Genomic DNA, 27,877 nt, shown 5'->3' on the forward strand with positions numbered 1-27,877 from the left:
GTGTGTGTACTTTGATATATTTTTGCTATTTTCTCATTTCGCTCTAGGGAAACTCCCAAAAGCTGGGTACCTTTCTAAAATCTTTGACAAGACACAAGTTTGGCCTTTGTACCTTTTTGTGGAAAGCGGAGAAGTTGCAAAAGTGCTCAAATCACAAAAAAGATTCCTCACTGGGGAGTAGCGGAGTGGCTAAATGGCTATATATTTTTCTTTTTTTAACTCGGGGGGAGGGGGGGATATATTTTTGTAGTGTATGCCTTTCAACAACCAGCATCTATGAAATAATCTTATTCTTTTTTCATTAATATCCATATATTGTGATCCAAAAATTGTACTATGAGATATATATATGGGGGAATGTACCTCAACAGATTACATTCTGCACCTTTTCAAAAGTGTTAATGCTATTGTGAAGTACTGTGGGGCTGCTAACTGGACGATGGGGGATCATAGAAGCGTGCGATTTTATGAAAGATGACCAGCCTTTGAGAACTGTAGCTACAGGTAAGTATTTTGTTTTCCTTTCTTCTGGGTATACTTAAAATTTTTTTTTATTTTTTTTATTCAATCTGTAACAAATGACAATCATAATTACATGGATATTTTAACATTCGCAAATAAAATCATACACAACATAATATAATTGCAATATGAGGGCAATCAATTACAAAGAAAACACATAGAAAAGAGAAAAACCATACACATGTAGAAAACATACCAAAGTATACTAGAGGCTTACTAGAAGAGGCTCTCTCTGCATATGCTCTATCATGTGCCCCCATATCTGAATACCCAATTTTAGTTTTTTCATTGATTTCAGAAATTAAAGGCTAAATTCTAAATTTAAAATATTATAAAATGTGGCACGCCACATCTCAAACGGGGGGGGGGAGCTTTCTGCTGCAACCAAACTGACGCAACACACAACTGTGCTACCGCCACGACAATAAATATTAAATATCTAAATGGATAGCCGGATTGTCCCTTCTTGAGAGTATCACCAACCCCTGTTAACATTACATCCTTTGTTATATGAATGTCGACCCCTGTGATTTGATACAAAAACTCCTCAATATTGCCCATCCATTGAGTTAGATAAGTACAATCATAAAAAATATGCTTGAAATCAGCCTTCTCCATCGCACACCTAAAGCACTTGCCATCTTTTGACCCCCCTCCCCCATTTCCTCATCCTCACCCTCACCCTCACAGGTGTATAATACAAATTAAACAATGTCTTGAAATGTTGGGCATTCAAGTTGGCTGACACCCAAATTTTCCAGCACTGCCTTAAATCATGTTTTTTTTAAAGTATCTTGGCTGCAAAAACTTAAATAAACTATTTCTAGCAGCTAACCCTAACAGCATCTGATATATTGATGGTGTTTCCGCCAGTGTGCCCACTTCCTCCCCTGTTAGTAATATCCTCATATTTTGAAGGAGACGCACATAATAGTAAAATGTGAGATTAGGTACGGCCCAACCCGTCGCCCCCCCTCTACCCTTATCACGTGGTAACATCATAAAGTTAAAGGCCCGTCGAGCTTTCCTTTGCCCCCACAAAAACCTATCACCTATAGATTGTAATTTCTGTAGTTGTATTCGAGTCAACTCTAATGGTACTGCCCTAAAATAATACATAACTTTGGGGAGGATACTCATCTTGAGTACATTGCACCTCCCCACCAGTGAGAAATGCAAGCACTCCAACCGATCCAGTTGTTGTTGAATCCCTGCAACTATACCTCCCCAATTAACCTCAATTAATTCCTGCAAAGACATCCTAATTTTAATACCTAAATACATAGCTTCCTCAGTTACCCGAGCATCTCAGGGGCATTCCTCTTTTGTGCAGACAATCTGAGTTTTCTTTGGGTTTAATTTATACCCTGATACCTCTCCAAATAAATAAGCCAAGCACTCTATCTCTAAAAGCACTTGCTCTGGGTCTGAAGTTGCAACTGCATTGTCATCTGCATAGGCTAAAAAACGCACTTGGTATTGCCCACAGGTCATAGAGCTGATCTTATTACTCTTTTCCAACATTACCGGAAACTGGTTAATATACAGGGCAAATAACAGGCAGCAGGGACACCCCTGTCTTGTCCCCTTACTTGTATACACAGGCTCCGATTCCTTGCCCATTACACAAATCCTAGCTGTCGGGCATTTATACATAGTTTAAATAGCCCTGATATAACCTGGGCCAAACCCAATCTTAACGCATGACAGCCCATAAAAAGGCCAGAAGAACGGTCAAACGCTTTTTTTGGTGTAGAGAAAAATCAACCCTAGCCTACTTTTTTGTTTGTTAGCACAATCTGTCAAAGCCACTATATTTATGTCATTGACTGTGCTCCTGCCAGGTATAAATCCATGCTGATAGATGGATACCAGGGGCGTGATCACACGTGCCAGTCTAGTTGCTGCAATTTTTGCATATACTTTCCCATCGCATTTACCAAAGAAATTGTTCTATAGGACCCTGACAAGTTCGAAGGTTTATCTTTCTTTCTTTCTAAAAACTACTATGGTTGCCGCATCCCATGATGGTGGCGGGTTCCCAGACTGAGCCTCTTGGAGTGTAACCAGCATGTCCTCCTTAAGCACTTAATACAAGATTTGATAGACCTCAAGTGGTAATTTATCTGGTCCTGCTGCTTTTCCCCTAGCCAACGACCCTATTGCCTCCTCTAGCTCTTCCGTAATTATCGGGGCATCAAGTATTTCCTGCTCCTCTTGCCTCAAGCCTACAACTTCTAGTTGTTCAAAAAATACATTGATAGCTTGCTCATTGCTTTCATTCTGCGTATACAGCTCATTATAAAAAGCATGAAATACTCCCAAAATGCCCTCCATAGTTTCTGTTATATTCCCAGCAGGATCAACCAATACAGTTATTTTCTGTAGAGATTGTTTGGCTCGTAACCTCTGTGCCAGGCAGTGCCCTGTAGCTTCACCATATTCATACCTTTTCTCCTTATAAACCTTATATTGGTTAGCGATTTCCTTACTCCACACCCTATTAATTTTAGCTTTACAGCAGGCTATTTTAGTTTGTATTTCCTTAACTTCTATTCCCCTCCTTATTCCCTGCATAAGTTCCTGCTCCGCTTGCCTTAGATCATCCAAAAGCCCCTGTATCACAATCTGTTGTTGCTTCTGCATAACCAATTCATAACCGAGCGTCTCGCCTTTCAATCTGGCCTTCAGAGCATCCCATACCATGGCACTAGAGGTGGACCCTCTATTATTATAAAAAATTGCTTAACCCATGTTTTCATGTGATCACCAAGCAGGCTGTCCAATAGGAGTTTCCTATTGAAAGTAAAGGCCCTGCCCAACTTCTTAAGACTGATAGTAAAAACATCCAATAACAGTGGACCGTGATCCGCCGTAATCCTGGGCCACACCTGCATTTTTGCCCCTGCAATGAGTAGCTTAGACATAAAGACAAAATCAAGCCTAACTAATTTGCGTTGAGGATACGAATAGAAAGTATACCCAGGGTCCAGATAATTTAAGATTGACCACACATTTACCAATCTGTGATCACCTATAAACTGTTGTAATGCTTTAAACACCCTGGGTTTCCGACCCTCATATTTATTGTTTGACTCCCACTACTGACCTTCCACATGGATGTTAAAATCCCCACATAGAACCAACAGGGTAGCCCACAAGGCCAATTCAACATTTAACCCTTCCAATATTGCTGCTTCATCGAAATTTGATCCATATACTGTGCATATTGCCACCTTGGTGCCCCCTACTAAACATTCTGCGATAGCCCACCTACAAAAATTGTCTGACAAATTCCTCCCAGTGCCACAGATTCCTTGTCGGAGCAAAATAGCCACACCCCTATTTGTAGTAGTCTGTCGGGATGCCGCAATTAATGTAAATCCAAGCTGTTTTAATAACATACGTTTGCCCCAGGTTATAAGTGTCTCCTGTAGACACAAGATATCTGGTTTCATTAATCGTAAGTCAGCGGCTACCCGTTGCTTTTTATTAATATTATTCAGGCCACACACATTGAACGAACAGATACGTAGCCCACAAGTTATCTTTTTACCTGTCATACCTTACGAAACTACCTAACCACCTACATGTCATTTCTTCAAAAAAAATCTATAATGGTCATAATGACCATATTGCCCTCTTTCTGGATCGAATTTGTTTAACACCTCCTCCCCACACCGCCACCTGCCCCTTCCCCAAGGACCCCACACACCCCAAACACCCCAAACCTTGGGCCACCCGACCCCCCCACTCCACCCAACCACTTCCCTTCCCCCAATACTCTGGCAATAAGGCCAATGGCCCTTGCGATGGGGAGTTGGCTTTCTACCCGTTGTGACCCCCCCTTAAACAAAAATTCTTATTTTCATCATACAGAAGACCAACACAGTCAGAGAAATTAAATACATTATTGAAAACATACCAAATCCTGCTATCCCTTGTCACTCCCTCAACTAAATACTCTCTTTATATCTCCCTCCAGAAGAAGAAGAAATAGGGATATAAAAACCCTCATAGTGCCCCTAATTCACCATGATTTCACTCACCCACCCTTCGCCATTGCAATCATAAAACCAACATAAGGAAATCAAGCTGGCATAACCTATAGAGCCCCTACTAACATTTAAACTTTAATAGACAAGAGGAATTCTTTAGCTTGTCCCTCTGATATGAAGAACCGTGTTTGCCCCTTACACATTATTTTCAATGTGGCCGGATTCAACAGAAACGCTTGCACCCCCTGCCTATAAATGGAGAAATTAATTGGCGCAATTGCCACCTTCTTTCTACCGTGTAGTCGAAAATGTCAGGCCTGACAAAAAATTGTTTGCCCTTCCCTGCCCTCTTCCTATCAGGCTGTGCAAGATCATAAACAGCCTGATGGGCAAGGAAGTTATTCAAACAAATCAAAATCGCCCTTGGCCGAAGGGTTGTCTGTCCCACTTTGGGTGTCTGTTGTTTAAATGGAAGGCTATGTGCCCTTTGTACTTCACTGGCCCAGTTCCACATCGAAAGTTAAGGGAAGGCCTCTGAAAAGAGTTCCACCACAAATTTACGGACATCCTGGCCCTCAATTCCCTCGGGGATCCCTAATATTCTCAAATTGTTCCGCTGTAATCTATTCTTTAAATCAACAAGCTTTAGTTGCATATCTTCCTTATGCATACAGATAGCTTCTGTAGTCGCATTTTGGGCCACCATTTCATCCTCAAGTGTCGAAATCCACGCCTCTGCTTCATTAATTCTATCTGTAAACTCACTGCAGGCTTTAGCAATCCTCCATACAATATTCTGTAGGTTTAGTCTGGCAGTGTGCCTTTTTAAATTCTCTGTTCGAGTCTTGACCCTATGTTCTAAAATACTTTGATAGATGGATCCCAGCGAGATTTCTTCATCCTGCTTTTCTAGTACCTCTCCCATGGTATGACTGGTAACTCTTTCTCCTTCAGGTGACCGCTCTAACGAAGAAGAAAAGTCCCACAATGCCCTATTCCATTCAACTAATTGCTGCCCTTTTTCCTTAATCACACTTTTTTTGCGCACCGTCAGTAGTTCAGTTTTTTCATAGTCCAGATTTACACTATTCTGGTCACTACCAGTACTCCATATTGATCCATCATAAGATCGCGACTTGGAGCCTCACCTGCCTTCTTCATCTGAAGTGTCTCAGGGATCCGACATGGAAAAAAATTCTCTCGAGTCAATCTCTTTACCTGACCCCCTATAGGCTCCTCCAGGGTCAACCATATCCAAGACTCCAACTGCCATAGCACCCATAAAGTCAGCACTTTCCGCAAATTTTTCTTCCGCTCTCTCATTTATACCTATTCGTGTCTGATTACATTCTGCTGCTGCCCCCAACTCTTTAGCATCCACCCCGCTTTGTACCATGTCCTGTGCAGCTTCTGAATTGCTTTTGACATAGTCCTCCAACATCTGCTGCCCCTGGAATATAATATCTGCTACAGCTCTGTCCAGATTAGCTAATGTTCCTTCTGGCATTTTCCCATCACCCTCTTTAGAGAGATGTGGAGCAATAACCTTCTTTTTACCCCAAAATATCTGGTGACATTTTTTATTCTCTATTCCCTGCTCCTCCTTGGGGTAAATTTTCCATACTGCCCGGTACTCCATCTGATGTCCATCTGATGTCCTGCGCTGCATACTGCTCCCAGTAGCAGCACATCTGCTCACAGAAGCCATTACGCGGGTCTTCCCTCGTCTTACTGATTTGGGAGGCATTCTGCTTCATCTGAGCCTGGACAGCCCCACTTCTCACCAGAGCCGGGCTCACCGCCTCTGATATGTTCCTCTTAGTGCAACGCCGCTAATTATTTTCTCTGAAGCCGCCGCTGAAAACACAGCCTTACTCCAAACGCCGCATCACCTTCAAAAAACCTTCCTCAGACGCCACCACTGAGTTATTGCGCTCCTTTGCCACCATCTTTCCAATTATTTGTTCCGGTGCTAACCAGGAGGGGGGAGCCAGGAGTTAGCTGCTCACTCGTCCGACCCAGCGGACACCATCTTGCCCGTTGGGTATGCTCTTTGCATTGGATATCAAGTCACTTATTGAAGGATATAATCCTACCTCCTGTCAAGGACAAATGACTAGCTCTGTTTAGATTGCCTTCACAATAAAGTTAACACCTAAGAAGATTGCATGTGTCCTAAAGAGATGCCACAAATTTATGAAGCGCCATCCATCAGTATGAACTGAAGTTATAACATGTAGGCCTTTGATTAACTGAAGGAAAGGGTTCCCACCACAGAGCAGATTATACAGGCTCAGGCATTTCATAAGCAAGGTTAGTCTTTTTTTTGTACCACTTTAGGGACCCACTTCGCCCTAAAATCCCTTAAAATACTTACGGAGTGAATTCAGTGATGATTTTGTTAATCGAATGTAGGCTTTCGAAAGGCACTTGTTGTGAATTTGAATTTGAATTTTGAGCTATTTGTAAGCGCGCGTTCACTTGGCAGTTTCATGGCGCTGTAGGAATTCAACTGAGGAAAAAAAGGAGTGAAAGTTATGAACTAAATGCTTGCTGAAACAAAAAAGTCTTGAGGTTGCTGCGAAATTCTGTATAGGAAGACAGCGATCTTAGGGTGAGCGGAAGGGAGTTCCAAAAAGTGGGAGCGAGCACCGAAAATTTCTGGCCACCAGAGCGCTTCTTCTTAAACCGGGGAATGACTAAAAGAGATTTAGAAGAGGAGCGCAGGTCTCTGGTGGGGGTGTAGTTAGTGATGGCTGCGTTAATAAAAGCAGGGGCAGTGCCAGCCCGAGCCTGAAAAGTAAGGCGGCCGAGTTTAAAAAGGGCTCTCTGTTTTATTGGAAGCCAGTGAAGGGCGATAAGCAACGGAGAGGAATGATGAAATTTAGGTAGGCCGTGTACCAGGCGAGCCGCCTGGTTCTGCACCAGCTGGAGGCGATGGAGTGCATAGGCCGGTGCGCCATTATAAATGATGTTACCATAGTCGATTTTGGATAAAATCATGGCCATAACAATCAATTTCAAGGCGGAGGATGAGAAGAACCGAGAGACTTTCCTAATGATGCGTAACGTAAAAAAGGAGGAAGAAACAACAGAACTAATGTGGGTGTGAAGTGTCAGCTGATGGTTAAGCATAATCCCAAGGGTTTTTACCGAATGGGAGGGGGTGGGGGCGGGACCAAAAGAAACAGGCCAAAAAAAGTGTGTCCAAGGGTTGTCGCTGCCCCCGGTCAAGATCAGTTCTGTCTTGTCCGGGTTGAGTCTGAGGTGATTTGCGTTCATCCAACCACGGATAAACCGAAGGACCGTCTGGAAGTTAAGAGCAGCAGAAGAGGGGGAGGAAAAATTAAAAATAAACTGGAGGTCATCAGCATAGTTATATACTGTGACCTCCATTTGTTGGAGTGCAAAAATAAGAGGAAAAATATAAAGGTTGAACAGGAGGGGGGATAGGGAAGAGCCCTGGGGAACCCCACAGTCCACTTTCCTGGGAGAGGCTGAAAATTCGGCCAGGTGGACCGCCTGAGTGCGTCCCTTCAAGAAAGAGCCTATCCAGGCGAGAGCCTGGCCCCTTATGCCCGCCGCCTTGACACGGGACAGAAGAATAGAATGGTCAACCGTGTCAAAGGCGGCGGATAGGTCTAATAGGACCAGGGCTTGGGGGATGTTGGTATCTAGGCCCTCCCTAAGTTGGTCCATTACTGAAATGACTACCTTTTCTGTGGAATGCCGGGGGCAAAAGCCCGCCTGGCACGGTGCAAGATAGCTACTACTTTCGATAAAGGAGCTGAGCACCTGGGTGGCATGGGACTCTGCTTTTTTTCCCAAATAGGGGAGGAGGGATATGGGACGATAGTTTGCGGGGCAGGAGGGATCCACTCCAGGTTTTTTCAGTATTGGGAGGATTGTGGCTGACTTAAAGGGAGCCGGGACAGAGCCTGATGCAAAGCAATTATTCAGAAGGGCCAAAACCGGAGAGGGGCACGCCAGAAAAAGCTGGCTAAGGATGCGTGCCGGGGCAATGTCGGCAGGGGAGCCCGATTTGACTCGGCTGAGTAGGGGAAGCAACAGTTCTCTGGTGAGTGAGGGAATGGAAGTGAGAAAACTAAGGTTATCGGGAGGTTGAGGAAAGGTGAAAGAAGGGAGGGGGGGCGGAATGTTGGCTTTAATGAGAGTTATTTTATCAATGAAAAAGTCATTGAGTAAGTCGCATAGAGCCTGGGAAGGAGGGATTTTGGGTGAGGTTCTGTCCGAGGCAGCCAGCTCGTGCACAGTGGAGAAGATTACCCGGGATTGGCAGTCGGCCGCTAAGATGCGTCCAGAGAAATAGTCAGTTTTTGCCGTGAGTATGGAGGTTTTATATTCTTTGAGTGCCGTGATGAAGTGTTGCCGGCTAGAGGGTGAGTAGGCACGGCGCCAGGCACGTTCGGCCTGTCTGACCTTCAATTTCATGGCTTTGAGGTCCGGGCTGAACCATTTGTTGGCCTGATGGGAACGGTTAATAACCATGCGCTTCAGGGGGGCCACCGGATCACAGGCGGTGATAAGCCAGTGATCAAGTGCGGCGGTCTGGGAGAGGGGGTCTAATCCCATGATATCAGGGCAGGAGGCTGAAAGTGAGTTGCAGAGGGAGGTGATGTCAACCTTGTTCCAGTTCCTAGCCCGGATATTTTTAGGAGCTGGGGGCAGAGTGTTGAGGTTCAGGTCCATGGAGAAGGTAAGGAAAGAATGATCCGACCAGGGACAAGGCGAAACAATAAGGGAAGAGTATGTGAATACATACTATTGCTTAAGGCTCCCACTTTGATACATTTGTGGTACATAATTGTGCCTGTCTTTGTGAATTGTGTATTTAATTGTAATATATATTTTTTGTAGACTTCAAAGGCGTGGCGTGGACCAAATCCTGACATACTTGAATTTCTCAAACAATGGAAATAGAAAGTCAGACTACAACTAATTCTGTAGGTACGTATACTCGTGAACACTTTGTAAATTGCCTATATTGATCCTTTGACGTCTTTCTCGAGGTTCCACCTCTGCTTAGGAAATATTTTAATTATTTTTTATGCATTGCTGAATGTATTCTAATTTTGCTATTTAACTCTTGCTTTTTGTCTATGCATATATTTAATTTTTCGAAATTCAAAACCTGAACTAGAGGCAGTTTATATAAAAAAACATTCCTATGTATTGTTTGAATACCATGGGTCAGGAGCAGTACTTAATTTGTTTGAAATAAGCCCAGAATCTCAACGAGTATACCACAGCACAAATCAGTTGCCAGTGCCTCTGGAATGGACAAACTATTCTAGAGGAGGCTTCTTGCCAGACTCTCCTCTCTGACCCCAATCTAACAAATCCTCACAGAGCCGCATCTCACACTTGCTCTCTCCCCTAACCTTACTATCTCCCTAGAAGGCCATACTTCTCGTTCTCTCTGTCTCACTCTTACAATTTTCCTGGACTGCACCCCATGTGCACATACTCCCTCCACTCCGCTCTTCCCTTAGTCTTCTCATTCCTCTCCCCCCCTCCCCTCCTATCTACGCCTTTCTCGCCATCTGCCCAGTGCTGCACCCCATCTGCACACATCAACACACCTCTCTTTGAGCTTCTAGAAGACCAGTTTCAGTATCTCTGCAGTTTATCACCCATCCAACACTGTCCTCTGTTGCCCCAATTTTAACATCTCCACAAACAGCTCCATGTCTCAACATGTTCTCTATGTTCTCCTCAACATTCATATTTGCTGCCTCCTTCTTTTCCTCCGGCTTATTTTAACATCTTTACTCACTATATACCATCTTCTGCTGTTTATGTGGCTATCTGCTGACTACCATTCAGTACACATTTCCTATTCTCTACTGAAGTGGTTCCCAAACCTTTGACTCCTGAGGACCCCCATTGAGTCACCACTGGAAGCCTGGGACCCCTAAGCAATTTGTATTATTTAAATGTAATTAAAACAGTAATTTGAAAAAAATAAACACGCGTGTGCACACTAAACAAATACTCGAATTACTGAGGATTTTAGTATTTTATAATGAAAGAATTGCAAAAATCGAAGATTGGTGCTGCAACTCCCTGCCTGACTTTTAAATGGTTGGTTTTATTTCGCAGTAGGAGGCTCCTGCTTCTGCCAGGGGCGGATTGGAAACCCAATGCAGCACCGGCAGATGTTTTCAGACCAGTACCCATAGGGTGCACAGCAAGTGCAGTGAGTGAGCCTGACCACTACAAAGGGGGCTTTGGGAGTCTCTCTCCCCCCCCAAGAAAATTTAGGAAACAAGGGTGCATTCTACAACACATTTATCATTATACATTGAATTGTATTAGCTTTTAAAGAATAGTAAATGATGAATTTACTATGCACCAGGATATGACAATCTTTATTGTGGTTCTTCACTGATTCCCTCACTATCACCCTCCAACAGTGCCTTTCATCTCTCCATAGCCCCACTGTCACATGTATTTCAATAGTTTTATAGCACCTCTCATACCAGTGTAGGATGTCAGAGCACTTTACATCACATACATATAGAGACAATTAGGCATATGTGTAAATCAGTGTATAGAAAATGTTACATAAGGCAAAGGAGGCTACAGGGTGTAGGATTCACATGTCACCCATACTGGTAGGCGTTTTTAAAGTGTGCTTGTTCTGGAGAACCGCAAACCCAGGATACAGAACATAAAGTGGTTAGCATTGACTTTAATAATAAAAATGTATTTCTATTCAAATAAACCTTTTTAGCAGCATCAGGATAATGAAAGAGTGAGAAAAACATAAGTTACTAACTTGTACCATGCAGTTTGCAAGCAGCTCTTTGATGACAGTTTATAGGTCACTGTGCTAGATTACGATTGTAACTATTGAACTGCGCAGTAACAAAAGAATCTCGATGAGAAAAGCAGTAACCCACTGAGCTATGCACATAAAATACAGTTTTTTTTAGATGCATGCTACACGTTCTTTGCAGTAGGCATATTAACCCTCTGCGCTACCTTAGATCACTCAAATCTGCCTTTGGACAAAACTCTAATCTCTCTCCAGCAGGGGACGTTAATCACTGGTGTTATCTTTACACTTTATTTGTTGCCCGGAAAACTGCTAATTATACAAGGAACTTTGCAGAGCGGACCCCTGGGAATGTGTCACGGACCCCTGGTCCGTGGACCACAGTTTGGGAAACACTGCTCTACCCCCATCTTATCTCCACTGGCTGCCTTCGAATTCTGATAGATACATCTGCCGTGTGAATTCCTCACCTTGTGAATGTCCCCTTGCGTCAGCAACATTCGGAAATTCTTTTTGTAGCCTCGCGCCGACGTGGACTCGGACGTCATAGAGACACGACATCGCTCGCGACTCCGCTGACGTCACCGACGCCTATAACAGGCCCACGCCGGCGTGATGACATGAGTTCCCTTTTTTCCGCGTCGTCGACGCTAACGGTTTCGGGATACTCTGTAGCTTCTGGTACTTTGTTACTATATTTCTTAGATTCTCCATTCTCTGACCTTTTTACTCGATTGTCATGTCGACAAAGAAAACAGGTTTTAAGCCTTGTAGAGAATGTGGGAAGATGATGTCCGTTACGGACCCACACCAAGACTGCATTTGGTGTCTGAGCTCTGACCACGACGTGGATGGGTGTTCGTCGTGTCAGAAGATGAATCCGAAGGCTCTACGAGAAAGAGAGTCAAAACTTCTTGTGGCTAAGCTAAAGGCGAGTAAAGTTAGAAGATCTTCAAAACACTCGAAGAGATCGAAGTCGAGATCTCGTGAGGCATCGGTCTCGAAGTCTTCATCTGATCACGCTTCCAGCTCTCGTAAAAAACATAAGAAGAGGAGACATGAGTCCCAACATCATTCGGATGATAAATCTGGCTCAAGATCAAAATCTCCCAAGAGGATGAAGTCGAAGGTAATTCCTCCACAAGTGTCGGATCAGGAAGGTGAGGCCTCACCTTCGGAGTTGCTAGTCCATTCTCCGACTCCGGTTCGGGATCCGACTCCGGCTCCGGCTCCATCTTTGACTCCGGAGGACGCCGATGGAGTTCCTGTTGAGGAGGAGACTTCGAATCCTGTTAATGAAACAGATTCAAATCTGCCTCGAGGTCAACCTGAGCATCCACCATTTCCAGCTCCAGGTCAGGACCCTTCTGCGTTTCTAAACGCTATGTATGGTGTTTTCTCAAGATCATGGCACCCCTCTGGAGCACCTTCGGGTCCCATGGGTCCAATGGCTTTTAATTTGGGTGTACCTCACTCATATGCTCCGGCACCTTTCATGCCGTATATGCCAGCCCGACCCCGCTGTGGCAGTACCAGGCTCCACCGAGGTCGACGCCGATATCGACGCCGGCTCGACCGAAGTCGACGACTCCGGCTCCGGCGTCGCCGGCTCCAAGCAAGTCTATGGAACATCCTTCCAAGCCTTCGGATTCGATTCCGACGTCGGCTCCGGCGCTGTCGGATTCGACATTGGATCCGGCTGCACTTCGAGTTAAGCTGAGGTCTAGGAGAGAGGCTCAACGTCTCCTAGATGAACAGAGAATTTGTGAGTCTCAGTCAGACTTGGAAGAAGGTGAGCTGGATGGGAGTTATTTCGAGGACCTGGCGGAGGCGAGTGGTCTTGAATTTTCTCCAGAATGGGCTTTACCTTCGGGACCTGATACACCCTCTAGAGATGTTCAGCCATATCATGTTGTTATGAAAAAGGCAGCAGGACTTTTAGGTTTAACTTTACCTACTGTCGAATTTAAGTCAAATTTACTGACTGAGGTTCTTCATTCTCCGAACTCAGCGGTGGAACCTTTGCTACCATTTAATGATGCTTTAACGGAGCCCATTATGGAAGTATGGAAGAAGCCTTTTTCTGCTCCTGCAGTTTCGAAAAGTGTGGCTAGGAGGTATAGAGTGGCTCCTGAAGATCCTGCCTTCTTGTCATCTCACCCTTCTCCTGAGAGTTTGGTGATTCAGGCCGCATGTTCTAAGAAGTCGGTTGGTGCTTTTCCGCAGGTGCCTGGCGACAAAGAGGCCAGGAAACAGGATCAAGTCGCCAAAAAGACTTTTTCTTCTGCTAGTATGGCATTAAAATCATCTAATGCCACTTGCCTTATGGGTAGATATGTACATGCACTTATGGACTCTATGCGTTCATTGATCCCTAAGGTTCCAGAGGATAGCAGAAAAGACTTTGAGGAAGTTTTATCTGACTCTCAAGCGGCAGCCCGTCAGGTCATCCAAAGCGGCCTCGATATTGCTGATTCTGTTGCAAGAATCATGGGCACGGCGGTTGCCACAAGGCGTTCGGCTTGGTTGAAATCCTCTGATTTTTCGGCTGATGTGCAGTCTGCTTTATTGGATTTGCCTTTCGATGGTGAAGGACTCTTTGGAAAGAAAGCAGACACGGCCTTAGAGAGATTCAAGGATAGCAGAGCAACTGCTAGATCTCTTGGCCTTCAGGTCAGAGGTTCTACAACCAGGAAATTCAGAGGGTTTGGTCGCTCTTCCTTTCGTTCATATAGGCAAGGTCAGCAGCAGCAACAACAGCAGCAGCAGCAAAATACCTTGTATAGGTCATACAGGGGAAAGCAGAGAGCACGTCCTCGAGGACGTCAGGCCTCTTCCTCCTCCACCTCCTCCAACCGCCCAGCCACGGAAAAGCAGCCCTAGATCCGCCATTCAGGATCATGTAGGTCCGGTGGGGGGGTCGGTTTACCCACTTTCTACGGGATTGGGAATCGGTTACATCAGATCTTTGGGTTCTCAATCTCGTAGAAAATGGGTATGCCCTTCCCTTTCGGGAATTCCCTCCAAATTACCCTCCTTGTCAGGGATATTGCTCAGAGGAACATCTGTTACTCCTTCAGGAGGAAGTTCAAACTCTATTGAGAAAAGGTGCGATAGAGGTGGTCCCGGAGCAGGAAAGGGGTCAGGGATGCTACTCCCGGTATTTCCTGATATCTGAAGCAGGAGAAATTCAAGATGCTCACCCTTGCTCAGGTTCTTCAGGCTCTGCTGGAAGAAGACTGGATGGTGTCGCTCGACTTACAGGATGCGTATTTTCATATTCCAATCCTGAAGTCACACAAGAAGTATCTCCGTTTTACGGTGGGATCGCAGCACTATCAGTTTGCGGTCCTTCCGTTTGGTCTTACTACTGCGCCTCGAGTCTTCACCATGGTGATGGCAGTGGTGGCGGTGCATCTCAGAAGATCAGGGATTCCTGTATTCCCTTATTTGGACGACTGGCTGATCAAAGCAGAGTTGTCAGAGAGAGTGCTCCATCATCTGCAGGAGACAACCCAGTTGTTGTACAGGTTGGGTTTTTCGATAAACGTACCCAAGTCTCACCTGGTGCCCTCCCAGCGCAACCTGTTCATAGGTGCTGTACTGGACACAACTGTATGTCGTGCATTCCCTCCCCCTCAAAGGATTCGCGACATACAGGAGATGATTCCTTTATTTTTCAATGGAGCGGTCGTTCCTGTCCTGAAGGTCCTTCGCCTGCTCGGTCTGATGGCTTCTTGCATTCTGTTGGTCAACCATGCACGCTGGCACATGAGGGCACTCCAGTGGTGCCTCCGCAGGCAGTGGTATCAGCACAACGGAGATCTCGGGGAGTCAGTGAGGATCTCCAGAGAAGCTGCTGCGGATCTGTCTTGGTGGGGCGTAGAAGGCAACCTGTCTCAGGGGAAGCCTTTTCAGTTGCCTCCCCCGGTGACCACAGTGATAACGGATGCATCCACTCTAGGGTAGGGTGCTCATCTGGGGGATCTGGAGGTCAAGGGTCTTTGGTCTCCAGAGGAAAGGTTGCTTCACATCAACCTTCTAGAATTGCGGGCGATACGTTTGGCGCTCAAGGCCTTCCTCCCTTCCCTTCGCGGTCGTTCGATCCAGGTCCTGACGGACAACACAACCGCGATGTGGTACATTAACAAACAGGGAGGAGTGGGGTCGCGGTGTCTCTGCAGAGAGGCTCTGCGTCCCTGGTCCTGGGTTCAGGACCATCAGATTTGTCTGATGGCAAATCATCTGGCTGGGGTTCTGAACGTTCTTGCAGACAGTCTCAGTCGGCAGTTCTCTGCCGACCACGAGTGGAGGCTTCACCCGGAGGTGGTTCACGACATCTTTCGGATGTGGGGGACTCCTCGGGTGGACCTGTTCGCCACTCGCGAGAATGCTCACTGCCTGTCGTTCTGCAGTCTCCAGTTTACGATGCAAGGAGCCTTGGGGGACGCGTTTCAGATGAGTTGGGAAAATCAACTCCTTTACGCGTTTCCTCCCATACCTTTGATTCCTCGGGTTTTGAGGAAGATTCGCCAAGACCGGGCCCAAGTCATATTGGTCGCCCCGGACTGGCCAAGAAGGGTGTGGTATACAGATCTTCTCCACCTCTCCTCTCACCCGCCGCTCCGTCTCCCTCTCAGGGCAGACCTCCTCTCTCAGATGGAGGGGCAGGTTCTACACCCCCACCTCCAGACATTACACCTTCATGCCTGGAGATTGAACGGGGCAACCTGAATTCCTTTTCCCTCCCGCCTGACGTTGTGGATGTCATCTTGTCAGCCAGGCGTGACTCCACTAGGTCATCTATTCTTATAGATGGTCAAAATTTGTCACGTGGTGTTGGGAAAAGTCTATTGACCCTTTGAGAGCCCATTTGTCTGATGTTCTCAAGTTTGCCCTTTCTCTGGCGCAACAGGGGCTTGCGGTTGCCACAGTTAAGGGCTATCTTTCTGCGCTGTCGGCTTTTCTCTGCTTGCCTGATCAGCCATCTCTTTTTAAGTCTCCTGTGGTTATAAGATTTTTGAAGGGCCTCACAAATAAGTTCCCTCCTACTCCTTTTATTGTGCCTCAGTGGGACTTAAATCTTGTCTTGACCTTTCTGATGGGTGCTCCCTTTGAGCCTCTTCACAAATGTCCCATGAGTCTTCTTACTCTTAAAACAGTCTTCCTCGTTGCAATATCCTCGGCAAGGAGGGTAAGTGAGCTTCAAGCTCTTAGTCTCAAGCGCCCTTTCTTGACCATTCATGCTGATCGAATGGTTCTTAGGACCAGGGCTGCTTTTCTGCCTAAGGTGGTGACTCCCTTCCACCTTGGTCAGTCCATTACCCTACCTACCTTCTATCCTCCCCCTCCCCCTCACCCTTCTAAGGAGGAAGAGAGACTGCACCGTCTGGACCCCAAAAGGGCGGTGTCTTTTTACTTGGACAGATCTAAAGACTTTCGTTTGGATGACCAGCTCTTTATTGGGTTTGCTGGCTGCAAGAAAGGAAGAGCGGTCCATAAAAGAACCTTGTCGAGATGGATCGTCCTCTGCATTAAGATCTGCTACTCTTTGGCCGGTAAGGAACCACCAGAGGGTATAAGGGCTCACTCTACAAGAGCTAAGTCTTCGAGCTCAGCGTTGGCTAGAGGTGTTCCTGTAGAGGATATTTGTAGAGCGGCAACTTGGTCTTCCCTCCACACTTTCGCGAAGCATTACTGCTTGGATTCCGAAGTGAGGAGTAACGGCCACTTTGCGCGCTCTGTCCTTCAGGATTTCCTGGTTTAGAAGAGTGGACACCCTCCTCCGGGAGTGGGGACTGCTGTGGGACTCTATTTACAAGGTGAGGAATCCACACGGCAGATATATCTATCAGAAGAACAAGTTACTTACCTTCGGTAACGCTTTTTCTGGTAGATACAATATCTGCCTGTGGATTCCTCACTGACCCACCCGCCTCCCCGTTGTCCACTCTTCTATACCAGAGTTACTGTAATGTAATGTGTATATATATTTTGTTGTCAGTGAAATGTTTCAATTGCTTTCCTGCATTTGCTTTACACTGTGTGTTTTGCCTTGACTATTGTGTACTGTGTATACTTTGTATATATCTACTGTCATTGGTCCGTCCGTGTGCCTCGATGGCACGGAAAAAAGGGCGGAACTGATGTCATCACGCCGGCGTGGGCCTGTTATAGGCGTCGGTGACGTCAGCGGAGTCGCGAGCGATGTCGTGTCTCTATGACGTCCGAGTCCACGTCGGCGCGAGGCTACAAAAAGAATTTCCGAATGTTGCTGACGCAAGGGGATATTCACAAGGTGAGGAGTCCACAGGCAGATATTGTATCTACCAGAAAAAGCGTTACCGAAGGTAAGTAACTTGTTCTTCCACACCATGCCTTTTTATGCTAGTATCACTAACTAGACCAGATTTCCTCCTGACCAAAACGTTTCCTCTCTTCACCTCCAGATTATTTGGCTGCCTTCTTGAGGCATTAAGATGAGAGAATTGCTACTAGATTGCTCATTAGTACATCACAGTGCAAGAATGTCTTGGACAGAGAGAGGGTTACCATGGCTAAATGTAACACGAGCCATGGTTAATGTGATAATTAAAATAGAATTTTGAGTATTGAATGGAAAACATGAAGTAGATGCCTGTGTTCTGCTTGATACGTACGTAAAGTTTCCATTTTGGCATTGCAGTTTGTAATTTTCTTTCACCATTTAAATCTTAACTGTGAAGCACTGACAAACAGGCAAGTTGACCCCAATACTGAATATCCGGGTGTGCTGATGATTAGAACTGTTGAAGAATATGTAATTTTCTTTCTTGAATAACTGAATGAATTACAAGTAATTTGTGGGGTATCATAACCGTGTTAAGCTGGATTTGCTTGCTTTGATAATATATTGAAATTGACTCGTAGAGTTCAATATCATAGGTGGCACAAGATGACGACAACCTCCTTAAGCCTATTTTAGGTCTTACTACTTTGCAAATTAAATGCAGAGAATATGTTCATACCTGGAAAGTTAACATTCAACTCCATATTTTCATTTCTCATTACTAAGGTTGTAATGACATACTTAATTTCTGAGTATGTGTTGTGTTCTCTACTTGATGAACCTCATCATTCCACTTTTTATAAACAGCCTATCATGAGTATTCGAATTTAAACAAACTGTAGTATGTTTTCATGTATGTTTTGTTGGGGTGGAGCATGGTGACCCGTTATTATACTGCTTAATTACTCAGTACAATGTAATTTAAAAATCCCACGGTGTGAAGAATCAGGTCAGTACCACAATTTTATGGTTGTAGAATGGGCATAATTTCAGTAAGTTTAGAATAATTGGTAGTAAGAAATACCGCCTGGTGCATCAAGATGCTAATTAATACTACTGTTTATATGTTACACAACATACAGTAGTAGAGGCATTGCTGTATTTCCATAACAAATCTATAGCCAAGTTATTTTTAGTAATTATCACAAAGATCTGTTAGAGATTTCTATCTGTAGATTCCTCCCCTTAGAATTATCCCCAAGCGTCAGTCTGAATTATTGAGTAGTACCACTTTGCATCGGTAGGTGACATCATTTGGCTCTGTGTTGGCGGCATTCACGCTGAAAGTGATTGGGGGCGGGGGGGATTAGGTACCACCCCAGCATGCTGACATCAGTTTTATTTTTGCGCCAGTCAGCACAGATCTAGAAGAGCTAACCCAGTCACTTTTTGACTGTGCTTTATTCAAATGTTTTGTCAAAGACTTTTTAAGAAATCCTTTCTCCTAGTGTGCAGAAGTATGTCACCCAAAAAACAACAATGTTTTTAAACCATATGGTGCCTTTCACAGGCATATGTCTTTGACAGACCCACACATGCTTTGTTTATGGTGCTTAGAGCAGGACACAACTTTAAGGCCTCCTGGGACTGCTTCTCCATGGCCGGAAGGCCCTGAGAAAGTTTCGTAAAGGCCCTCGCCACCTTAGAACGCCACAGATCTCTCAGGCGGAAGGTCACGGGACCGTTCGTGGAGCCACTCCCGATGATCGTCGTCCCAGTCAATCATCGGGTAAGTCCCAAAAGCAATGGTGCAATGATTCTGCTCCTAGAACTGCACAAAACTTGGAACCATAGAACATCAGTATGTAAGGACTGGGTCACCATACCACCTCAGTCCATATGGGTCCGAATCCGACTAGCTATATGCACCCCAGAACACAACACTCTCGACCCTCTGAGAAATCGAGGTAACGGGACACACCCTTTTGCTCTCTAACTTGTACTTGACCACAATAAGATAACCAGGAGACATGAAGGAAGTTTAGATTAATTATTTAAACTATAAATACTGTTATATAATCCATATAACTTGAAAAGCACTGTCATTTTATAGGACAGAGTAACGTATGCCTCCCCTCCCTTGCTAATGAGGCTAAATGATTATAGATTTAAGAACTCTGAGATTACTGGCGGACCCCGTACCTAGCATACATAGGTGAATGCTCTACATCTAAGCAGACGCAGTGCTCTAATCTCCGAACTCTCGTTCCATGTGTATTCTCTCTGATCATGCGCTCATCTATATGATAGGACCTGTTTGCTCATAAACAACAGCTGCATTCTTGTGTTATGTCTATGTGGAAGTGTCTGGCCAGAAAGAATAACAAGGGACATTGTTGTTTGACCTTGTCTATGATCTTCAGACTAATTCCCAGGAAAAGAACAAAACGCGAAAACATATGCAGGTTCCGTGTGAATGTACAATGCGTCATAGAAGCAAAATGTGCTTTATATAGTATTGTGTGCAAAGGAAAATGAAGCCTACAATGATCACAGTTAGGCTAACCTAGAGAAAACTACAATGGGCAATGCAGGAAACTCACAACCGCGCGAGAAGCCAAAGCATTCTTTGACTTCTCTGCACCAGCCTAAGTTCATGGATGAGGAGCTGCAACAGCACTGCTGGAGACCTCACTCTTCAGCGAAGCCTGTGCTTGAGGCCCCTTAATGTCAACCCCCCATCTCAAGGAGTATTATGAAGTCATGCATCTCATATTTGGGCAGTCTGACCTCTTGAGCACCTTCGGGCCCCGCGGGTGTGGAAGGGGACCCTTCTGGATTCCCCTGGCAGGTTCCCCATTGGCACCAGTCGGGCCACATGGATCCGGTGTTGGATCTGGAGTGACTCCGCATGTGAAACTGCGACCTTTCACAGAGCCTGCTCCAGTGTTGTCGTTCCCAGCAATGCTGATGCCATCATTATTCCTGATTCCATTATGGAGCTGGATTGGTGTCGCCCAACGTCAACTCTGCCGGTGGCCAGTACCATGCCTTCAGAGGCAGAGCCGATGCCTTTTTCTTTTGAATGGCCTGTTGAGGGAAACATACATCAAGGTATGAGGGCTCTAATGCATTCCACTCCCCTCTAGATGAACCAGAGGACAACGGGTGTAAGGAATTGGCGAATGCTAGTGAGTCAGGCACCTCGCCATTCACTGGCTTGGTCTCACCTCCTACTGAGGGAAGGAGCCTCCTTTGCAATGATGTTGCAGAGGACAGCTGAGGTGCTGAGCGTTCAGTTGCCCCCTGTGGCAGTCAAGACAAACGTCTTGACGGAGATGCTTCAGAAGGGAGTTGCCCCTCCAAACCTCTACTCTCTTTAAATGAAGCCCTTATGAATGTCTCACTCTGGGTTTGACCCAAACCCTGCACAGGGGCTTCTGTGCACAGGCCAAAAGCCTGCTGCTACTACTCGTACCTGGGGATCTCATTTGCTACAACCAGCATCCCACCCCAGAGAGCTTGGTGGTCCAAGCATCGACCTCCTGAAATCAGCCCAGGCATGTTCCCTACTCCTCCACTGGTTAGGGAATCTAAAAGGCTGGGCACCTTTTGATAAGCGAATCTTCTCTTCCACCAGGCTAGCACTGTGGGCGGTTAACACGTGTGCCTTTTGGGAAGATACACCCACACTGTTTTGGACTCTGTTGCACAAGTGCTGCCCCTGGTCTCTGAGGGGGCTCGATCGAGCATACTCTCTAAAACTCTCTAGAACTGTTGCAGATGGGCGAGATGTAGCAAAATTCACCATTGGGTGAGGGCTGAGTTACAAGGCAGAGCGATGGCGTTGTCTGTGGCACTCTGACGCCACCTCTGGTTGAGAATCACTGGCTTTTCAGTGGATGTCCAGTCTTCCCTTATGGACATGCCCTTTGATGGCTCTCGACATTTTATCGAAAGGCAGGCTCAGCGCTGGAGTGATTTGTAGACAGCAGGGCTTCGGACAGTCATTTTGGGCATGTCCTTTCCCACCCAGCCACCACGGCCACCAGGCTTCCCAGACTTTCTGTGGCTGCAGGTGCTGTTCCTACAAACCACGTGGGACCACCAGCCAGAGGTTGACCTAGTCTACTTCCTTCCCGACGTCTGTCTCTCCCAAACCTCTTTAGTTTGCCCTCATACCAGCATGGCCACCAAGTGGGAGGCAGGATTCCCCATCACCTACCCCATTGGCAGTTCATAGCCACAGACAATTGGGTTCTTCAAATCATCCAGAGGGGTTACTCCATCCCCTTTCTGGAGACCCCCACACCCATGCCTCCTCCTCATGGCTGGCCGAGGGAGGACCATCTCTTCTTGCTCTGCCAGGAAGTACTGGTTGTTTTGACCAAAGGCGCCATTGAGAGGGTACCAGCATCAGAAGTCGGTTGTGGTTGCTATTCCTGCTACTTTTTGGTGCCGACAAAGGCTTCCATCCTGTTCGAGACCTGCGCCATCTCACCTTCTTGCTGGAGGAGATGTTCAAGATGCTCACACTAGTTCAGGTCCTGTGTGCCCTCAACCCGGGAGACTGGACGGCAGTGCTGGACTTGCAAGACGCCTATTTTTACATCCTTGTCTTGCCTGCCCACAGACATTACTTGCAGTTCTTGGTGGGCCACGAGCACTTTGTTTGCTGTGCTCCCCCTTGGCCTTGCAAGCACCACTCGGTAATAGCCAAGGTGATGTCCATGGTTTCAGCACATCTGTGGAAGTCTGGGGTTTCAGTCTACCCTTCCTTCGACGATTGGCTGAAGGCGTGCTCGCCCCATCAGGTCGTCTTCCATCTCCAGGCTACTTTGTACCTCCTGCACTCTCTTGGGTTCACTTTCAGCGCGCCAAATTCACACCTGACTCCTTCTCAGATCGGAGCTGTGGTGGACACAGTGCTGTTCCAGGCCTAGCCTCCCAAATGGCGAGACCAGGATATTCAGGCTTTGATTCCATTGTTTCAGGCTCTATCCTGGATTTCAGTGAGAGTGACGCTGAGGCAGTTGGGATGCATGGCCTCCTGCATCCTGCTGATAACACATGCCTATTGGCATATGCAGGCTCTGCAGTGGGACCGAAGTCCCATTGGCTACAGCATCAGGGAAATATCTCGGACATGGTCCAGATGCTGAAGGGATTTGCAAAAGGCCTTCAGTGGTGACTGATGAACCGCGATTGGGTCAGCAGCAGACCCATGTCCCTTCCCAACCCAGAGATGACTGTAGTTATAGATGTGCCACTCATGGGTTTTGCGGACATCTGGAAGAGGTGGAGATCAAACGGCTGGTCTCTGGCATAGTCCCAGCTCCACATCAACCTGCTGGAGCTGCGTCGATCCAACTGGCTTTAAAAGCCTTTCTTACTTCGATAGAGGGAAGACTAGTTCAGGTGATTACGGACAACACCGCTGCCATGTGGTACTGCAACAAACGGGGCGTGACGGGGTCGCCGACTCTGTGCCAAGAGGCCCTGCATCTCTCAACATGGCTTGAACGCCAGGGCAATTTCCTGGTGGTTCATCACCTGGCAGACTTTCCAAACTCCAGAGCGGAGAAACTCCGCTTTCAATTCCTAACCGATCACGAATGGTGGCTATATCCGAAGGTGGTACAAGGCCTCCTCTGAGATTAGGGAGAATCTTGGTCAGATCCGTTCACCCCTGCAGAGAACAGTCAAGGTCAGCAGCTCTGCATGCTGGAGTTTTCAAGGTGTCTCTCGCTCAGAAGCTTTCTGTCTTGAGTGGAGCTCAGGCCTCCTGTACGCCTTTCTGCTGATACTACTCCTGCCCTGTTTTCTCAGGAAGATCAGGTACGACTGGGCCCAAGTAATTCTTGTAGTAGTGGATTGGCACGGAGAGTTTGGTATCTCGAACTCCTGAGCTTATGCATCGGTCCTCCAATCAGGTGGCCCCTTCGAACCTGTGCACCCTTCTCCTTTATGCGTGGAGATTGAGCAGCGGCAGTTGACAGCCTTCTACCATTCTCCCGAAGTCTGTGACTTCATTCTGGCAGCCAGATGTCCCACCACTAAGATTCTATAAGCCTGCCATTTGGGATATTTTTGTAACATGCTGTGCATCCATGAACATTGACACTCTTTCTGCACCCTTTAGTTCTTTCTCGGACCCAGCAGGGCTCTGTTCTGTGCACTGTTAAAATGTACTTGACATCCATCTCTGCTTTCTTGCTGTTGCTGGACCATCTTGCTTTGTTCAAGTCAGCTGTTATGACTTGATTTCTTAAGGGATTACCAAAATGTGTTTTCCCCCAAGACCATTAATCGTACTTCATTGGGACTTTAATCTGTTCTTAACTGTCGTCATGTATGGCCCCTTCAAGCCACTGCACGATTGCCCACTTTGATTACTAACCATCAAACCTGCTTATCTGGTGGCCTTCGCATCGGCAAACTGCTGGCCCTCTTGTGTACTTTCTTTATATCACATTCTATCCAGATAAACTGATTCTGAGAACCCAGGCCTCCTTCTTTCAGAAGGTGGTAACCCCCTTTCATATTGGCCATAATTTCACCTTGCCTAATTCTTTGCTCTGCCTTATCCTTCTAAAGAAGAGTAGGGACTCCATTGTCTGGACCCAAAAAGAATTGTTGTTATACATTGATTGAACCAGAAGTTCTGGGTGGATGATCAAGTGTTCATTGGGTATGTTGGGGAAAAGAAATTCAAGGATGTGCAGAAACAGACCATCTCACGATGGACTGTGCTCTGCGTAAAAATCTGCTGTGCATTGGCCAGGAACCAACTTCCCTGAGGGCTTGTGCATTCATTACACCAGAGCCAAGGCTGTGACCACTGTTTTATCTTGTGAATTCCTTGTCCTAGATCTATCCCAGGCAAAGTGGGCATTGTTACATAGATCACTAAGCACTACTGCCTCAATGGTCAGGTCCGTCGAGATGGACAGTTTGGTAATTTGGTCCTGCAGGACTTTTTTGATCTAATCAATTTGCAGACCCACCTCTGGCTCCACGGATATTGCTTGGGTATCTATTCTAAGGTAAGGAATCTGTGGCTAGAAGCTGGTATAAGCTGAACATGTTGCTTACCTTAGATAATGCCTTATCTGGTATTGTCTGGTAGAGACTCTGTCTAGCTGCTGACTCCTCACCGACCCTCCTATCCTCCTCACTCTGATTTCTTCACAGGGCTTCTCTCTTGAGGCCCGTAGTGATGCACACCAGTCCATCTGCATTCTTTGTGTCTCTGCACTTCTAGCGTGGAGAGGATGTGAAAAGAAACTGATGTCAGCGTGCTGGGGTTGCGCCTACATAACACTGCGCATGTCACTTCTGGCACGGCTGACTCTGAGTTGAACGACGACGCCTACCGGCTTGTAGGGGTACTGCTCAAGAATTTCCACGTACAGTCTGATGTCTAGGGATAAGGTAAGAAATATGTGGCTGGATAGACTCTCTACCAGATAAGGCGTTGCTGAAGGTAAGTATCTAGTTATTTAATGCTTATCAGGTCTTCTCATTCATATATTGCTTTTATTCATGAGGCAGGTCACAATTTGCGGCCCATTGGGAATGGACAGCACTTGTAGGGATGATGGCCTGCTGGAGTCTTCAGACCATCATGTCTTTTTAAATAAAGCAGTTTTTTTTAAAAATGCATCCTGTTTTTCTTAAAAGGAACACGGGATGCATTTAAAAAAGGAAAATTATGTCTCGCTGTTTGATTTTTAGGTCTCACTGAGCCAGCGCATATGCTGCTCTGCGAGACGTTTAGTATTGGGGTTTTCAAAGTGCTACCCCAGAGGCTTTGCTGGCCTCAAGCTTGCGGTCATGCGTGCGTGCATGCGCGCAGCCGCCATCTGCCTCCCTTCCAGCGCGATCACTTTCACTTTTTCCCGCCACCACTCGCGTGCTTTTTAAATAATTTTATTTTAGCGCCTGCGCACACAACTCCCTCCAACTCTCTCCCTGCCACCACTCGGGTGCTTTTTAAAATTTTTTAGCGCGCACGCACACAACTCCCTCCGCCTCTCTCCCTGCCACCACTCGCGTGCTTTTATTTATTTAATTTTATCGCGCGCACAACTCCCTCCACCTCTCTCCCGCTGTACAATCATTTTAAAACCTGTCGTAGCCTGGCAATGCGGGGGATTCAACCCTGGGCCTCAGACCTCTGAATCATGCGCTCTATCACTGAGCTACACCCCACTAACCGTTTGTGATTTACCACACAGAGCAAGTCTCTCTGCACTCGCGAGAGTTTGCATTGGACCTGCTTTCTCCATTTATGTGTGACTATTCCCATACCATGCCAGCTGCCACTATGGCCGTTTCGAAACTACACGGAGGCTGTACTGTACTCCCACCCCTTGTTTTAACTGTATTAGAGGAAGTTCCAGAAAGACTTGTTTTCTATTGTCGCACATGACTCAGTCACATAGTCCGCCCGTGGAAAATCTATTCTCATAACACTTTGCTTAAAAATGTCATTAATAAAAATGGTTAATTGCATAGGCAACAGATCTTTGTGGACATTCGGTCCCAGAGCATGCTTCAAAATAACAATCCATATAGAAAGAACATGAAGCATCTTAAAATGTAATGCAAAAAATCATTGTGATACATCATCAGTGGGACTACCTCCAGTCACGAGTTTTGTTCTGTGTCGTCCACAACTTCAGTTGCAAATCAAAGCCCTGCCAGTGCACAACGAAACCCTACACCGTCCTTGATGCCTAATTCCTCGACTCATTGTGATATATATATGACATCACTTATCGAGTTTTAGCCAAATATGTCGCAAGATTCCAGTAAGTTTTTTTGCACGTAGTATCCCCTCTTTTACAATTGAAATACCTTATTGTCTTTTCACAGGGAACGATTGAAAAATAATTTATTGCCTGTAAATTAATTGATAAACAGGCAATTGCTGCCCAGATATTTCTACTTTTTCATCACTATAGTAGCAGGTGCACCTAATTTTTTAGATCTATGCTACCGCCCAGCATAGGCTCTGAGATGACATTGCCTTGAGATTAGTCTTGATTCCGGTCTGCACTACCAAAAGATGAGCCAAGATTAAATCAAGGAGGTGATTGGGTTAGAAGTGGCTCTACAACAGTGATATATTGTTGATGGAGTTCAGCTAAAGAATTTAAAACACATTACCATTCTCGGAGTTCTTTTTGCAAAACGTTATTTCCACCAAAATGCTGATTTTATTTATATATGACACAACTCTGAAATGATAAGCTCCATCTTTTTTTATTTTGATCTTAGTATAGCAATCTTTCATTGACTCTATTGTCTACTTTTTGCCCAGCCTCGTCTATAGAAAAACTCTCTGTATAGCTCAAGCTATGGCTTTGTCTAAATGCTTCTTCAGTCTTCACCAGCAGAGAGCAAGAGAGACGTGGGACCTTATAAATGTTTAGTTATCCAGCACAATATCCTTGGTGAAACAACATCAAGTGTTGCATAGCTAAACACTTATAAGGTCCAAAGGCGCGACCTATTGGCTATGCCAATGCTTGTTTAAGAGTAGGCAGAGGTCCGTAGGACCAATGCCTGCTCTTGAAAAACGTTTTCACTGCCAGTCACAAAGGAGAACAGATTTCCTGGAGACCCCTTCCCAGTTTGCGACTGACTAACCACCTACTTGAAGTAGGTGGTAAACTGTGATTGTTTTGTGACCGGATTCCGGTCGCAAATCAATCGTACATGGCCTTGCGACTCACTATTAAAAAGGGACGCCCCTTCCTAATAGAGCCTCGCAAACCCTATTTTGTGAGCCCGTAAAAGGTTACTGACTTGCAAAATAGGGGTGATACAGGCAACAACCCTTTTTAGCAGTCACAAACGGCCCAGATCTCCCTTTGCGCCTGCTAAAAAAAGGTTGTACATGTGGCCCCTTGTTTCTTATCTGGTGGCTGTCTACCCTGTTCTTGTTTATCCTGCAAAGGAGCATTTCAGTCTCAGTATTCTGATTGGCTGACTTGCTACTTTTCACTGCAGGTGTTGCTTGTAATTGGGGAGCTTTCTTTTTAGATCTCGCCTACTGAAAGGTTTTACCTGTCTGTTTGAGGAAAACCTCTTGAGGACCATACCAAAACTTAAAGTGGGCTTTAAACACTGTCCATAGCTTACTTTTGGGTGGCTTTATTGTCATTCATTTTCTTGCTTATTCAGTAGCTTATGTTCCATTTCTTGTGTATACCTCTCCGTGGAGCATTACTTCTTTACCGTTGTTTTGATTGGATAGCATGTATCCTTTCATTGGTA

At 45.9% G+C, this 27,877-nt stretch overlaps 1 protein-coding gene across 3 annotated transcripts in view; it reads left to right on the forward strand.

The window, feature by feature from the left end:
- The window catches only part of PDCD4 (programmed cell death 4), a 575,316-nt gene that overhangs the window by 74,758 nt on the left and 472,681 nt on the right, over positions 1-27,877 (forward strand). For all 3 annotated transcript variants that reach the window (XM_078643769.1, XM_078643768.1, XM_078643767.1), the window contains exon 2: positions 9,399-9,488. In XM_078643769.1, the coding sequence (XP_078499895.1) occupies positions 9,452-9,488 (37 nt within the window). In that variant the 5' untranslated portion in view covers positions 9,399-9,451. The remainder of the gene's footprint in view (positions 1-9,398; positions 9,489-27,877) is intronic.

This window comes from Lissotriton helveticus, chromosome 5_1 (assembly GCF_964261635.1).
Source record: "Lissotriton helveticus chromosome 5_1, aLisHel1.1, whole genome shotgun sequence".
NCBI classification, from domain to species: domain Eukaryota; kingdom Metazoa; phylum Chordata; class Amphibia; order Caudata; family Salamandridae; genus Lissotriton; species Lissotriton helveticus.